This window comes from Excalfactoria chinensis, chromosome 2 (assembly GCF_039878825.1).
Source record: "Excalfactoria chinensis isolate bCotChi1 chromosome 2, bCotChi1.hap2, whole genome shotgun sequence".
Classification (NCBI taxonomy): Eukaryota; Metazoa; Chordata; class Aves; order Galliformes; family Phasianidae; genus Excalfactoria; species Excalfactoria chinensis.
The window spans coordinates 82,876,892-82,893,562 of NC_092826.1; the positions used below are offsets into that span (position 1 = coordinate 82,876,892).

The following is a 16,671-nucleotide window of genomic DNA, read 5'->3' on the forward strand; positions in this document are numbered from 1 at the left end:
TTCCAGGGCCTCAACATCTTTCTTGTAGTGAGAGGCCCAAAACTGAACAGTACTCAAGGCGCAGCCTCATCAGGGTTGCATACAGAGGGTGATCACTCCCTGCTCCTACTGGCAACACTGTTTCTGATACAAGGCAGGATGCCATCGGCCTTCGTGGCCACCTGGGCATGATGCTAGCTCATGTTCAGCTGAGCACTGACAACTCCCCCAGGTCCATTTCCTCCAGCCACTCTGCCCCAAGCCCATAGCAATGCCTGGCGTAGTTGTTGCTAAAGTGCAGAAGACCAGCACTTGGTCTTGTTAAACTTCATCCCATTGACCACAGCCCAGCCATCCAGCCACTCCAGAACCCTCAGTAATGCCACCCTAACCCCAGACAGATCATCACATCCTGCCAACCTGGTGCCATCTACAAACTTACTGAGGGTATACTCAGTGCTCTCATCCAAGTCATCAACATAGATATCTATCTCTGTACACTTAAGCCCCACTCAACAGCAGCTGCAAATCTAAACATTATCACAACCTTGAGCAACAGCTTAAGCCAATGTATTTGCACACAGCACTGCATACGTGCATGCTATTGTCTGTCATTCAAAAGTTCAAAAGAAAAAGAAAAGCAACTCCTCTCTCCAGCCCATCTACACCCTCCTTGTTTGCTGAAGAAAAGGCTTTCCCAGTGTGCAGTATACCAAAGAGAAACTCCCATTAAAAACAAATATACAAACTTCCCAGCTGCTCATCTATCACTGCTCATAGAAAACTGACTTTGTACGATTTTTTAAGGGCATCTGTTAAATACAGTGCTGATACTGAAATGATTACTTGCAATAGCAACCTCCAGAATATTCAGTTCCAGATACAATTCTACAACTCAGCACTGCCACCGATCACTGTCAACTGTGAATATTCCCCCAAAGAAGAAAGTCCTTCCTAATTCCTGCGTTTCCTTCAGAAGCTGCTCTGCTCCCTCTGGACAGTGGAAAATATCTGGGTGAAGCAGCCCTCAGGAGGGATCACTTGATCCAGGTGAGCAGATCTGTAGTTTCTGACAGCAGCACTCTCAGTATCAACACAAATTTACCTGAAGAGTCCCAAGGCTAATGGCACTATGATGGAAGACAAAGAAATCTACTAACCAACACCATGTCACACCACATGGGCAAACAGATGAGTACTTACAGGACGCATTCATCAGATAGATGACTCGCAAGCATAATACTCTGCTCACTTTAGGCATTCAACGTATCAGAATGCTTTTTCTTAAAGGTCAGAGGATGGGCTCCAGCAAAAAAAGTTACTAGCAGCGTTAACACTTGAGGTGCGTGGCTCTCAGAAACTATGCTAGCAGTCACAAACCACATCCAAACACACTTCGGCTGTTTTAGTAAAGTAGGCCATCACCACTGGAACATCTCACTACAGTAATATTTAAGCAGAATTCTCCAGCAACATCAGCAGCGAGTTCTACCTGTACGTCAAGGACACAAAGCTCACATCACCTTCATATGTTTCAACAATGTTGTACCTTGCATTCACAAGCTAATTTCAGGGATTACAGTCAGTGCTCTGTCTTAGAAATGAGTCTTTATTAGAGCATCTCATCTTCTTTAATCACAAAGCATTTTTCCCAACAAGTCCCTTCAAAGAAATTAACAAGACACAAAAGAGTTCAGCAAGTACTATTACACTCATTGGTCAATTGACTTTCACAGGCTGGGGCTCACATTTCTACGCATCTCTGCTCCAAATGCTGATCACATTATTTTTTCACTCCTACAGACATGCTACCATAACACGTTCCACAAGCACAACCATACCAAGCTGCGGAATTACACAGATGTAGCTAAGTTTCATTTAATTGTTTTTTCTATTGTTGTTTGAACCAGCACAAATGCTGTTTGCAAGCCAATTCCTACTTACATGAATTATTACACCCAACAAATATTTCCTGCAAGGAATCAGGGACTTTCTCTTCAAGAAGACTACCAAAGTCAGCAAAGGTTTGCACAACAGTGTCCCAAGACTCCCATCAATCAGTTCCTAAATGGACACAACACGTCTTTGTTCAGAGGACACATTCCTGTAGGGCCAACCTGCTTTCCCTGCTGTGTGGTTGATTTTCCTCCAGATGACCTCGGATTCTCAGGAGCATCAACTATTTCCTCTGATTCAGCAGAGCTTCACTGGCATTCACAGTGGAGTAAGCAACATCAAAATCTCAGCTATTAAATGTCTCTTTTAGAGATACGTTTCTGACATTTATTTTAATGTACACGAGCTTGACTAGCATTATGGACAGCTAAGCACATTCCAGATGTTCTCTAAGCAATTATCTCACCCCTTTCCTACTCTCATATAAACCAGTAGCAACTGCATTGTCTTTTATGGACGGAGGAAGTGAAGGAAGGGGAGGTACTTCCAGGAATTTTTTAATTTAAATATTTTTCACCTGAACACTACTCAACTTTTACGCACACATATGTACATTCACGTGTACATGCATGTGTAGATTTATATGTACAAATATAAGTACACAAATGCATAATGCACATGAATAAATACCTAGAGAAGAACTGCGAGTGCTCAGTTTAGCCTCGTTTCACATTTTTAAGGAATATCAATTCAGCAATAAGGATAACTACTATTTTATGGCTCTCTGTCCTTGCTTGACTCTATTTGGATTTTGAAAAGCTCTCTATATTAAGGCCTCTCATTAGCTGTGTGAAGCCCAATACCCTAGAGACGGTATTTAATTCAACCATGACCTCTCTTCTGGGCATTTCCTGGCAAATAATGACCAGATGGAAGAGCTAGAGCTGCCAAACATTCACTGCAAGGAAGTGCCAAAACAAGGGTCTTTATTGCTGATAAAAGCCATGGAAACATCAGAATGCAAAACAAAGCTGCTACCTTTTTTTTCCACCCCCATCTGCTTCTCTAAATCTGTGACTGCTGCTGCAACGGCACTGAAGGCATCACTTCTTACCCTGAAGTTAAACTCAGACACAGTGGCAAACAATCAAAATTATTTTGAACCCCCATGTTAAATCATTTCGTTTATTCTTATATCACTGTCAATCATTAGACTCACTCACGTACCTCATTTGCAAGTTTCTCTCTCCATGTTCTCATTTTCTTTGTTGATCACCATGCTGAGACCTAGAAGTCATACCCGATGGATAACTTTTATCATTAACCCTGGCTGGGCTGAAATGAAGGCTGCTGTGATCTCCTCACAAAAGAAGAGAAGGGATACACCCAATGTGATCCCATTCACAACAACACCATAAGACTCCTGTTAGTTTGTGAGTCAGACTTCTGACCTGTGTAATACTAAAATCTGTACTTCTACCACCTTGGATGCCAGTTCCACTGCAGCTACAAGAGGCACCTATAGCACTGAAGGTTACGGGGCAACTTTTTAGCTTTGTTATGCCTACAATCACAAGGCACACTGATCTTGTGCGATGCTGGAGTAATGAGAGCAATCAGTTTTGCTATGCGGTGAGGCTCAGCCTCCCATGCTCTTCACCACATCTGCAAAAATAAGTCACCTGAACCGATGCATCACTGGCCTTCACAGAGAGTACAGCTCATTGAGTCACTGAATATCCCAAGCTGAACGGGACTCAAACAGACCCTCCAGTCCAAGTCCTGCCTTCTCATATTGTGGCCCCAGACCTGCCGCCAGTGCTGGAGGTGCAGCCATACAGCACAGAGCAGAGGGGACAACCCCTCCACTTGCCCAGTGGCAGTGGCCTGCTGCACCCCCGGGTATGGTTGGCCCTTGGGTAGGCCAGGGCACACCACTGGCTCACTTGTCACCTACCAGAACCCTTGTCCCCTTTCTGCAGGGCTGCACTCCAGCCTCTCACCCTCCACTTCTTCACATGGTTAGTGACTGCCCAGTCCCCTAGATGGCCAAGATCTCTGTGCAAGGCCCCTCTACCTTTGAAGGAGACAATGTCTTCTCCTGATTTAGTATCATTTGCAAACAACGCTAAATAGATTTGGCTCTATATTACACCAGTACAGTCAGAGCTGGACCACACTTATAGTAAAGACCAATTCATACCAGCTAAATGCCCTCCATGTACGTGTAAGTGACCATTTGCACCTCCATAGGAGAGAGAAATTATTAGGGATGAAGAATGGCACACACACCAGCTGGACTTCTAATGGCCATGAAACTATTATTACATTCAAGAAATCATAACCCTTGCAGTCATAATTATACCAGCACAAAATCTACGTACAGACGAGGCCTTAAACCAATTTAGGAAACCTAGCAAGGGATCGTTCCTATTTAATTACATAGCCATTTAAATAAATCTGTTTAAATCAAGTCTTAAGACCTGAGATCATTTTTCTGTAAGGACTGCGGTGCTGCTGCACACATGCATGCTGACCTTGTAAATTAAGTCTCCGACTTTGACAGCTCACTCATGTGAGCTACAGGGTTATTATACGAGTAACAAAAAATACACAGCAGGGTAAAGGCTTCTGCTTTGGTGGTTTGAGGAAATCAGAACAATTCTTAGCAACTCCGGATAATGCTGTGGCAAGCTGATATTAACAGTGAAGGGCGTTGTTGCACTGTAACAGCTTGTGGAAAACACCAGTCCTGGCTGCACTCGCAATTTAACTCCATTTTAATCCTTGGTGCTTTGCTATCACTACTGATAAATAGACAAAAATCTACTGTACATACAGAGAAGAGGGCAATAAGTTGCAGCATGCCTCAGCACGATTTAGGTCTCAAATAAGCAGACAGTTCAGTGTGCTTAGGCCCAGCTACCTACATCTGAAGTCACATAGCAAATCTCTGTTGTGTAGTGCCAGACTTGAGCATTAAGATGTCTTCAGAGGAAGGTAGAAGCAACACTGGGAAACCTGAAAACTGTTCTTTTATTTGCGCAGATTTTCCTTTCTCTGCATTTATCTGCGTATTCTTTCTAAGCTCCTTTAATTAACATCCTCTCAAAGCTGGTAACTCCAGGAGCAGGATCCAATTCCTTCGCCTGCTGAGCTCTCACTCTGACAGTCCCTTGTGCTGACAGGTTGTGTAGGTCAAGGACAAGCCCCAAACCCAGTAACATGAAAGGAAGCCAATGCAGTAAGCGTGTGGCGAGAAACAGTCAACCCAGCACCACAGCAGGTAGAACAGTGGCCACTACAGTTAAGAACAAAGGTATAAGGTCAAGAAGAATAACAATAAGAGATCTGTTCTCTGCGTTATAGGGCTCAGTCTGTCAGGGATGCTGTAATTCACTCCTGAAGTTAACTGACTACAATACTCTATATACAGCTAGATCTACAAACACACCTTTTCTCAGAACTTCTCTGGTCTTAGAAAGGAGGGTGTCTGTGCCCTGGTACCCCACACTGCTGTTCTAAGTACAGCGGCTGAGCGTCTGGGCAGGCATTTTTTCAGCCACGGCAGCCACAGTCAGAGCAACCTCTGACACAGCCTCACTTGGTGCAGCACAAGCATTTTGATCCCTGCTAGCTGCTCCTCAACCTCAGCAAACCTGGGTGTGTCACTGCAATGGGAATTCAGTGCCCCAGCACCCCAGCAGTGCTCCATACGGGACACCCAAACTACATTACCACCACAGCACCCAAACTGGCATTTACTTTCATTAGAAAAAAGTGGGAAAGTGTGTTTGATTTAAATGCCAGGAAAGAAACAAGGAGGTTTTTTTGTTTGTTTCGTTCATTTTACAATGGTACCTGAACAGTGATCTCTACCTTAACTGTCTGATACACTCATAGGAACCAGACTGAAATGAAAGGTCTGCAGTACTGAGAAAAAGGCAATGGGAGAGCTGCATGCTATGTTCTGCTTCTTCTAAAATACACACAGCCATCACTCTAGCAAGATGAAGGCTTGCAACTGCCTGCCAGCACACTCTCTGGACTCACTTTCTCATGTCTGCCACGTGAGAAAAGAGCAACACAGCCTTTCCTTCCCAGCTCTGCAGACTGAAGATAGACAGCACCTCATCTAACTTTTTCTTTTGCAGTAAGATGCCCATAATTCACTTTTAATACGTTACAAAGTCGCTTGCCTTCCAAGTGCTTGTTCTGCTCAATGTCACTGCTCGTCAGTCAGTTTTAAAGTCAGTATCACAGGACAAATATTACATTGATATTCATAATCATGATGGTATTTTACCTTAAGAGAGAATCTTAGCATATTATAAAATGTGGCTCACAGAAGCTGGTCCACAGCTAGAACCCGGTAACCTCTTAATAATTTGTATTGAGTGAGTGCAAAGGAATGTGTAAGTGAATTACAGATTACATCAGATCTGTGAATTACTTCAGCACAGGTGATGTTCCTTCGATCTCAGGGGTGGGCCCAGCAATACTCTGCCAGCATTTCATCACCAGGCTCCTGCAAACACCTTCCAAAAGACAGGCCTGTACCACCTCTAGGAGCCCAGCAGTACAATTTATGCTCCTTTATTTGTGAAGATGTTCCCTCATGACCACAATCAAGTACAGAAGCACTGGTCAGCAAACAAATTTAAGTGCTCTTAAGAAGAACAAGCTGCAGTGGGCTGGGAAAGTTGTATTCTGCCTGCACAGCCCCCAGGCAGAACAGACTCCTACCAGGTACTACTGCAACACAAACATTTCAAAGATAATGCTGTGCAGACATGACTGAAAGTATGTAGTGGATACTCAGCATGTAGCTTACTGCTTCTGTCCATAGCTGAACAAGAGAGGAAGCAAAAACACAGTCAGTAGGTTAACATTTCCAGACACACTCTTGAAGAACATCTGGCATTTAGTGCCAGTGCAAAACATAAGCATTCACAGGAACCTTAAGAATAAATCCTCTTCAGTTAAACTGACTGGACTCAAGTACCAATGCAACCAGAAACACAGAAATGGCTGCAGCTTTCCCTAACACACAGAGATGAAATGTCATTAAGGGCTTCTTCTCAGCTCCACCTGCAGCAATCACTTCAAGTGATGCAGCAGATATTCAGTCACATGGTGCAAATTCCAGTGAGCATCCGAAGAAAATCACATTTAATTGACTCAAATATGGTAGAGGGATTACGCTGACAATTTCTAATGAGGTGAAGGCTCACACTGTACCAGGATCCCTTCTGATGCTAAACACAAGCAAGGGTTCTGGTGACACTGTGTGCCTGCATGCGAAACCACCCTCTTTCCTGGCCAGGCCTAAGACAACTGCACTGCTGGTGCACATAGGCAGGAAGAAAGCAGAATGATGCTAGCAGATGTGCTGAACATTTCTGCACAGTGAGAAGGGAAAACAGCCTTACTCAACACTCAGACTAGTTTCCAGGCTCACCTAAATATTTAAGTGCAGATCCTTCCCGATTACCAAGCAGCAAGTCAGCTGAGAAGTGCAGAACAGGCCCCTGAACTGGATCTGGCTCTGCTTCTAACAGAGATAAGCAGAAGACACCAGCGGAAAAGTTTACAGGAGGGAAACAGAGCTTTTAAGCTTGCCGTTTTCTCCCTCCACTCTTCAAGGAAGCTACAGTTTGGGGACTTCCTGAGCTAGGGATGGATTTTACATTGTATCAGTGGTTGAAGGGCTGGGCCACTGTGCCCAAAATAAGCATAAAGCAGCAATAGGTGCCTACATGTCACAGCACTAGCAGCAACAACGCAACCACACGCTTCCTGTGGCACTGTCTGAGCCCGCACAGCTGTGAGGACACCTGCCTGGCCCCACGCTACCCCCAGTGCCCACACCAGGAAGAAGGCAGTGGGCTGAAGGCACTGAGAACTCACAGTGCAAACACAGGCACGCAATGGAAACCCACCGGCTGCTTCGCCAGGCTCTTGCTTTCTGATAACGAAACCTCCTTGCCCAAAAAACAGAGCTTCTAGCAAGAAAGGACTTCAAAAAGCAAAATACAGGTTAGGAAATAAACTGGAGTCCGCAGCTTTCCAGGACAGATGTGCCTCTCCCCACATAGAAATCAGACCAGGGCGTATTAATGAACAAAACTGGCTTTCTTCAATCTGCTGCAATGCAGGACATCACTTTCAGTCCTCTTGAAGACAAGGTTCTATGAGCAGAACCTCTGGCACAGCTGCCCATGTCCTATCACCGGCTGCCACACGGTGCTTCTTGCGTGAAGCCCCAAGAGGAAAACAAACATATCAAAAAATGAAAGAAGTGGTGTTTTTTTAAAAGACCCACATCCTTTCCTTACAGAAAGGAACTGTCCCTGCTGGCCAAAGGACATTGAAGCCCCATTTGATGAACACGTTGCGCTTCTCCCTCCCAGCACCAAGCCAGGCGCTCCCACCGAACAGGGACGGACCGGGGAGGAAGCGGAGGGAAAGCCGCTGCTCGGGAGCCACAGCTCCCATCCCTCGCTGTCACCCGCTCCGACACACCGCAACTTCCATTTCCATGAATTTCACGTTAAAAAACGAGCAGCAGAAATTTATCACCGAAACAACAGGGAGACCGGAGCTGTTTAGTCTGCGTTAGTACCCCTACAGCAGGCAAACAGCTGGCACTGGGGAGCCGGAGGAAGGCAAACTAACCGGAGGTGAAAGGGAACCCGGGAACGGCTCTGCTCCCAGCGAACACCTTTTTGTTTCAATTCTTTCTCTCCGTCGCTAGCAGATTGCATCAGCAAGCTACAGGCTCAGCCACACCGCTTCCCGGCATCATTCACAAGCCCAGCACGCGACGGGGAGCGGCTACAGACGCTCGGAGAGGGACAACGCGCGGCGTCGCTTCGAGTCCCCCGCGAACCACCACCCACCCTCGCGGCCCCGAGCCGGGCGCTCCCCCGGGCACTGCCCGCAGCACCACGGCCGCCGCCGCTGTCCCCACGCCCGCGGGGCCCCGCACTCACCCAACGTCTTGACGGCGACCTGGCGGGTGAGAGGCGGCGGCAGGTTGACGCACACGAGGTCCACGTCCTGGTGCAGCAGCACCTCGTCGATGCGGCTGGTGTGGAAGGGCACGCTCATCTCCTTGGCCAGCTCCTCCGCCTCCTCGGCCGTGCGGCCCCACAGCGCCTTCACCGCGAAGCCTTCCGCCTGCAGCAGCGGCACGATAACCCGCGCCGTCAGCCCGGTGCCGAACACCCCCACGCCGGGCAGCATGGCGGCGGCGCGGGCGCACGGCGGCCCCCCGCTCGCCCTCAGCGCCGCCCGCACCCGAGGGCAGCCGCCGCGCGGATGGGAAGGGGACGCGGCTCCCGCTGCTCCCCGCTGTCAGCGGGCCCCGCCGCCGCCCCGCGCCGCCTCAGCAGCGCCGCCATGCCCGCACCATCCCGCGCTCGACCGCGGGCGGCAGCGCCGCTTCCCCGCCATGTCGGCCGCGGCCGCCCGCCGGCCGCCTCCCCGGGCGGCCCGCCCCACCCCCGCCGCACCATTGGTGGCTGCCGCCCGCCTGTACCCGCCCCTCCGGCTCTGGCCCTGCCCATCAGGCCGAGCCGCGGCTGTGGGGCTGGGGGTGCGGGGCTGTGGGACTGGGGGTGCGGCGGGCGGGAGGAGCTGAAAATGGCGGTGGTGGGCGGCCTGCTGCCACCGGGGAGGTAGAGGTCGTGTTCCATTCGTGCTGCCTTTCTACCGCTTCCTTTCAGGAAGGAAGGATAGGATAAAGAAGGCTGGAAAGACAAAAGCAGTTGAAATAATGCTGCTGTGTGGCAAAAAGAGACTGACCATGCTGTGGTTTCCATGCGCTGGTAGTACTGACCTAGAGGAGATGGATGCTGCATGGCTCCCTACAGCTGGAACGTGAGCTGCAGCCATTTGTTCAGTAACCACAGTTGTGTGGCATTTCCTTGATTCATTGGATCATAGGATATGTCAAATTGGAAGGAACCCTCAGGGATCACTGAGCCTAAGTCCTGGCTCCACGCAGCACCACTCAGAATTCAAACCCAGTGTGTGATGGCATTATCAGATGCTTCTGGATCTTTGGCTGTTTGGAGCCTGACCTGGTGAAGGTCCCTGACTCACACCCTGACCCTCCCCTGACTCAGCCTCATGCTGCTCCCTGGGGTCCTGTCCCTGCCACCAGAGAGCAGAGCTCAGCACTGATCCTGCTCTTCACTTGTGAGGAGATGCAGGCTGCCACCACAAGGCCTCACCTCAGTTCCTCTGCTCCAGGTTGAACAAACCAAGGGACCTCAGTTGCTCCTCATACGTTTCCTCTTCCAGACTTCACTAATTTCATGACAGCGTGTGAAAAGTGCTGCAAGTCCAGCAGAAGCCCACCACGATGGTCGAGGGCAGGGCATGAGAACACACTGCAACCCCAGATGGGAATGACTGGACCTGCACTGGGCTGTATGCCCCATCAGCTGCAGGGGGCCCATACCAATCTGCACTAGAGTAAGGTGCTGTTCTTCCTCAGTTAACTATGAGATAGGATGACCGCACTGTGCTTGCTTGTCCCCATGAGCACCCAAAAGGGCTGAGGGAAGCCAAAGCAGGACAATAAGCTTGTGTGTATGTATTGCGTGGTCTCACTTTAGTGTATGCAATTGCAATCATCGCTGACAGCAGAATCTATGGTCAAATGCACATCACTTCTTGTACTGGCTACTTTCTGCTGACTCTAAGTACTATCAAATCCAGTCGATATTTTTGTGCAGTGCAAGAAAGATTAAGGCAGCACTGTAGTGCTCTGCTTTGAAAACACGTCTGGCTGGAACTGAAGCTCCTTGGGCTATGTGTACTCCAGGAACTTTGAGGCCTCCTGTGTTCCATCTATCTTTGATGTCTTCCCATTCCTAAGTCTGCCAGTCTTGTCAAGAGAGGCAACATTTTGTTCTTATGGTTGCTGCAGCTTCCTTCGAGGAATACACACTCATATGGATTTATCTGATAGAAGACCACTTTGTCCTCAGACAGTGAAGAACGTAGCTCCTTGGACTATTTCTTGTTCTGAAATAAATTATTACCATAAAGCATAAGGTTGCATTTCTGAATTCTGTAAATGAAAGCAGTCAGCAAGGAAGTAATGAAAGCATTACAATCACCGTTCTGACCCTATTTATGTATTTCAGTTGCGTTTTGCAGCACCACGTCATTTTACTAAGCAATGTATAACCTGGTACAGGGCCAACTTTATGTGAGAAATCCCAGCTTAGTATCTCCTCTGCAGAAGTCTGATAACGTTGTTTGCAAAGACTTGAAACTGTCTTCTCAGTTGAATTTCATAAGTTTCCAGGTAATTTCTGTAGAACACTATTGGTTCCTTCTTTATGAAGTTTCGACATTATAAAGATCAGAAATCCTTGATTATTTATTTATGTATTATTTATTACTTTTCATTTAATTATTCTTATTCAGCTGTCATTTAGCTTTGCACTTTGTTTTAATATTACCGATCTAGTTAGTAAGTTGGAAGTACTAGATATTAAAAGGTACAGGAAGGTATGACAGGATCAGTCAAGCATACGTGATGTGCAAAAGCTTGCTATTAGCTGGCTTAAGGAGAATGCAGAATGTTGGTTGTCTCCCAAATGCAATCATCTCTTAGCAGATAAAAGTCCTCAGTCTACTTGTCAAAATGTGTGAAGGTCTTCCCACGTATCGCACAGGTTTCTGTTCATTGCCCACCGAACTCACCAGAAAAAATGCAGATCTGTTTGCTAGAACATCGGGAACCCAAACTGTTTCTTCCTTAATTCTCTGTTCTTGAAATCTGGTCTTTCTCATTTTGCCTGTCAGACTCCGCAGCTGCGTTTTCATACATCAGTCTGAACAATGGAAAGAGCTAAATAATACATGGCCTCTGTGAAATCATGAAATGGAGCTCACTGTCTCTCCAAATACTTCTCAAGTTCCAGAATTGTAAGATTAATTAACTAATTTCCTTCTACATAAATCAGTGTCTCCAAAAATGAAGCAGCTGTGAATTTTCATTAACCAGTTGGCTCCTTCTGGAGCGTGAGGTTTGTGATTGCCACTACTGAACCGCTGCATCTTTGAGACTGGAAATTATTTGCTTGGAGATAATACTGTTTCAGAGAGGAGGAAAAAGTGGTGATTCAGACCTGTCTGGTTCTCCCACTCAGCCTTACTGAGTCATCTGCCACACTAGAAACAACGTGTGAACTGTGTTGCTCAAGTCCTTTTTTACCTCTAGGATAATGCAACTTGCAATTTCTCAGACCAACAGAATTCTGATGAGCCATGCATTTCATTTTAATGTCTCTTTGAATACATTTCCCATGAGAAAAACTTCATTACCTTGAGGGTGACGGAGCAGCTGAGCAGTCTGCCCAGGGAGGCTGTGCACAGGCTTTCTTGTGCAACCTTCTCTGGGGAACGTGCTTCAGCAGGAGTTGAACTAGATGATCTCCAGAGCTCCCTTCCAACCCCTGTGATTCAGTGATGCTGTGATCATGTGAAATTCATTCCTGACAAGTGCAACCCACAGTAGGGTTTTGCTGTGGGATAGAAAGATGGGAATTGCTTTAACATTGCTTTAACAATGCTTGTAGCATTGCTCCAAAGTGCAGTGGGAAGCACTAGAAAAAGAAGTAGAGTGCATGCCATTTGTTCTTTTCAGTGGGAGTTTTTTCCATACCCAGACTCTCTTAGGCTGCTCAGTATCTTTCCATTTTATTCTTTTCCAGTTTCCAAAGCCATTCTTTTTGAGATATCTATGCCACATGTGGATGGGCTTGAAGGAAACTAGCAGGGCTTTAAGGAAACAAACAAGGCTTTAAGAAACTACGTCGCTAACAAGATACTTTGGCACTCTGTTCATCAAGGCACACAGAAGGATTTAAGCAACTTCAATTTCCACTCTTTAATTATGTAAACATCTAGTGAAGGAAGACAAACAAGTATGAGCATTCCTACTTACATGAGTAGTAACTGATGCTCAAGTACAACATTATTTGTTGGGTCTTGAGAACTTATTTTGTGCGTATTGAGAGCAACTGAGCTCCCAAAATGATGTGCTCAACTTGTAGATCCTTGCAGTTTTGGCTTAGCCGGCTTTCATGAGCTCCTGTCAGACACAGGTCAGTAATCGACCATATTCCTGGAGAGCTCTGGCTGCTGCAAGGCATCCCAAGACCCTGGATGAATGTGAAGGACTGGACAGCATTAGCTAAATCTTACTAAGCTGCCTTAGCAAATCCATGGCTGCTGTCAGGCATAAGTAGACACATGGAGAAGGGGATTCTCATATTAGTACCATGCAGAAAAAGATTATAACGGGGTGAGTAAGTGTAATGCAAAAGCACCAGCACTTCTGCATGAGGTTTACTGATGTCCAAGAAAGTATGCCAAGTTAATCAATTTAATGAGGAGGTACTCACGTTACCGGGGGCAGCCAGTAGAGTGCCTGCCCTGGGACTACCCCCAGCAGGTACTGGTGGCAGCCAGCAAGAAGCCTGCTAACCCCCCTTAGTACTGTGACCATATATATATAACAGCGGGAGACAGTAAAACATCACATATCAGTATAAGCAAGGTCATTCACAGAAAGCAAGGATGCTTGATTACATCTACAGGGCAGTTTCTTACAAACAAGTTTCCTCTAGCTGCATGCAGAAGCTAGTGGCAGTTTACTTGTGTTCCCAAGTTAACTCAAGCCCTTTCTCACGGGCCATTCACTTGTTCAGGCCATGATCTGTATTTTTCCACTCAGTGAGTCATATTGAAATTCTTAATTCTGAAAAATAGTTTTGAGCCTAAGCAGCGGTTAGTGCCATATCACACTTGTTAAGCACTGTGCAAATAGCTGTAATGTGCTGCGGAAGTGATTATTATTAAAGCAATAAAACATTCCACACCATTCGCAGGGCAGCTGAGATGTTTCTTTGGGATGAAGACAGCAGAGCACCATCGATTGATTAGTCACGGGGGAGTGCATGACAGCAAGCATGTGCAATGTCAAGGCTTTGCATGTGCAATGTCAAGGCTTTTGAGTCTTTCCAAGCAACACGTTTTGCGAAGGAGTTCAGTCGGGTAAAAACACTTGACATCTACACTTTGACAGCAGATGGATGCAAGGATGTTCTGCTCTGCAGTCAGGCAGTTGTCCCCTTGTCTGTGTCCTCTCTCTGGAAGTGGCTAGGACTACAGTAGGGCTTGCAAGAAGCCTTGAAGGAGTCAGTGATGGGACGAGTTTTAAAGGGAAATAGGTCTGCGTGAATAACACATGTTAAGTACTACAGATTTGGGGAGCCCTCCTGCATACTGCAAATGAGCTCCATTTCACAGTGGAAAACATGCTGCTGTTGGACAAAAGCTCAGTGATTCAGTCAGGGTAGGCAAGAAATGTTTGGTACTTGTTGCAACAAGCACAGGCACTGTGAGAGCTGGGAAGATGCTGAATCTCTGGAGTATCATTTCCTGGGAGGAGCTGAACCCATCTAACTGTCCCCAAAGTACCCTCAAACCTGAAGTACCATTCTGTCATCCTACACAGTCTTCCTTGCTTATTTCCATTTCAACTTCAAACTTATGGCTCACAAATTGGTAAAACAAATATTAAGAAAAATAATTGACTTGGTCTAATCCAGTACCATGATATGAACATATACGCCTTCAGTTATTTGCAATGGCTCTGCACAGCTATTGCTCCCTTAAAATTGTGCTCTTTAGGACCTTAATATTTAAATACGAGGCTTTAGATTCATCACTTGTACTGATGTGATCATGTTGAAGTTCACCCAGGCTGTGACTTTTCTTCATTAAATTGATAATGCTCAATCATGCTCTTTATTTGTTCAAAGGGTAAAATTATTCTCATGCAGTTTCTAGGCTTCTAGCTCTTTGCAAATTCTCCTTTAGCTGAAATAGCAAAACCATTATTTGGAGTTCATCAGTTCACCTTTGGAATGTTCTGGTCTCTCTGGTTGGGAGCATCCCTATCCATGGGGTGCAGAGGTTACACTGTGCAGTGCATGAGGGCATCATGCAGTCATGGCACTGGTTCCTTAATCATATCTCACAGGGGTGTTTTGAAGTAGATGCTATGTGCTTTCTTTACTTATTTACCATAGAAGACTTCTTTCCCCCTGAAGGCAGTGCCTGTTGTTAGGTGCTGTACAGAAGCGGTAGCCTGCCTCAGTGCTTCATTCCCATGTAATCACACACAGAATCACACAGAAAGAAATAGCCAACTTCAATTCTTTCCCTCCTTGTCAACAAGGTATTGCTTAGGTTTTACAGAGCTGAAGACTTCCTTCTTGAAATTAATCGTTTCCTCTTCCTCTTTCACCTTGCCCAACATGTGCCATCGTTCAGCATCAGCTGAGTTGAGTTAGAGGGTTGTTCCTTCCTCCCTCAAGGATATCTGGTTCCTAGGAGCTGGTGGTCTCTGGTACCCAGGGCTGAATTGCCACCCACGGGCAAAGCTGCTCTCTCAGACAGTCTGCAAACCGAGACAGGCAATAAGGCACCAGATTTAATGAGGTTATGTTTCTTCAGATGTTCTTTGAAATCATATCAGCTCAACACTGACACCCTGTTGAAAATAAACAATTTCCACACCAGAAATTCCTGTTAATATTTAAGCAAGGCTTAATCTTCCTCCTGAAATGAAAACGCACATTTTCAAAGGAACTTTATTTCAGAGGTGAATGTTCCTTCAGAAGTATTTTAACAGCTCGGAGAACTACATATCATCAGGCATCAGATATTAATCATCAGGAGCAGCACAAGTGCTATTTTAGGAACCAGTGCGGAATCTGTGTTTGATCAAATACACCTTCGTGAGGAACTTGATGGCATTGTATTGCAGGGAGGGCTGCAACAGAGAGCTTGCTGGTGCCAACACGCCTCTCCTCTAGTGCACATGGTAATGTGTATACTTCAGCTGCATGTGTGTCTATTGGACACACACCTTCTAATGCAGCACTCATGACCAAAAGTAGATGGGTGTGGGTTGCTTAGTAATAGGAGAATATTATTTTGAATATTAATAAGTCTGTGTTATAGTGCTAAGCGCTTCTAATATTAGAAGAGCATGGCAACAAAGAAAGTAGGGCAGATTTACTAAGGACATTACGGAAACAGGAGTCTCATACGGTACACATCAGCCTGTGTCCCACATAAAGTATGTGGGACACTGTAAGACGTATCAGTGTGCTTATGTTCTAGCAAGAAGCAGGAGGATATTAAGACAGCACTGCACTCACTGGAAGTGTTCGGCTATTTATCTCTATTAGATGCATAACTTTTATTATTTACCATTAAAAGCTAGACTGGGTTTAATCACATTTGTAAGGTGTTTTACAAACCCAGGTTAGTGCATTTACTTTCAGATTTGGTTTAGTGAGAGCTATTGGTAATAGGTGAATGGTTGGACTGGATGATCTTTTAGGTCTTTTCCAACCTTGGTGATTCTATGATTCTATGATTCTGTGATTTTGGACTTAATTGGATTTGAAACCACAGAGAAATGAAATACATTAAATAGTGTGATGGGGAGACTCAAAGGCAAGCCAAAAAAAAGCACGAGGCACTTGTCCTGAAATCATGGACATCTTGAAAGGCGAGCTGCTTGGGTTTTGTTTTAGTCATTTCACACCTGAAAAAAATGGAGAACACAATGAAGGGAAGGAAGAGCGTTGTGATTAGAGCGCTGGAATGTGACATTCTTGTCTTTGCATTGTTTTTATCATTTCAGAAACCAAGGTACCATTCATCTGGCATAGAAAATGGCCCTTAATT

At 45.9% G+C, this 16,671-nt stretch overlaps 1 protein-coding gene across 1 annotated transcript in view; it reads right to left on the minus strand.

The window, feature by feature from the left end:
- Positions 1-9,348, minus strand: part of GFOD1 (Gfo/Idh/MocA-like oxidoreductase domain containing 1) — a 67,007-nt gene extending 57,659 nt beyond the window's left edge. The window contains exon 1 of the mRNA XM_072328596.1: positions 8,871-9,348. Coding sequence (XP_072184697.1) covers positions 8,871-9,123 — 253 coding nt within the window. The 5' untranslated portion in view covers positions 9,124-9,348. The remainder of the gene's footprint in view (positions 1-8,870) is intronic.
- Positions 9,349-16,671: the final 7,323 nt, after the last annotated feature.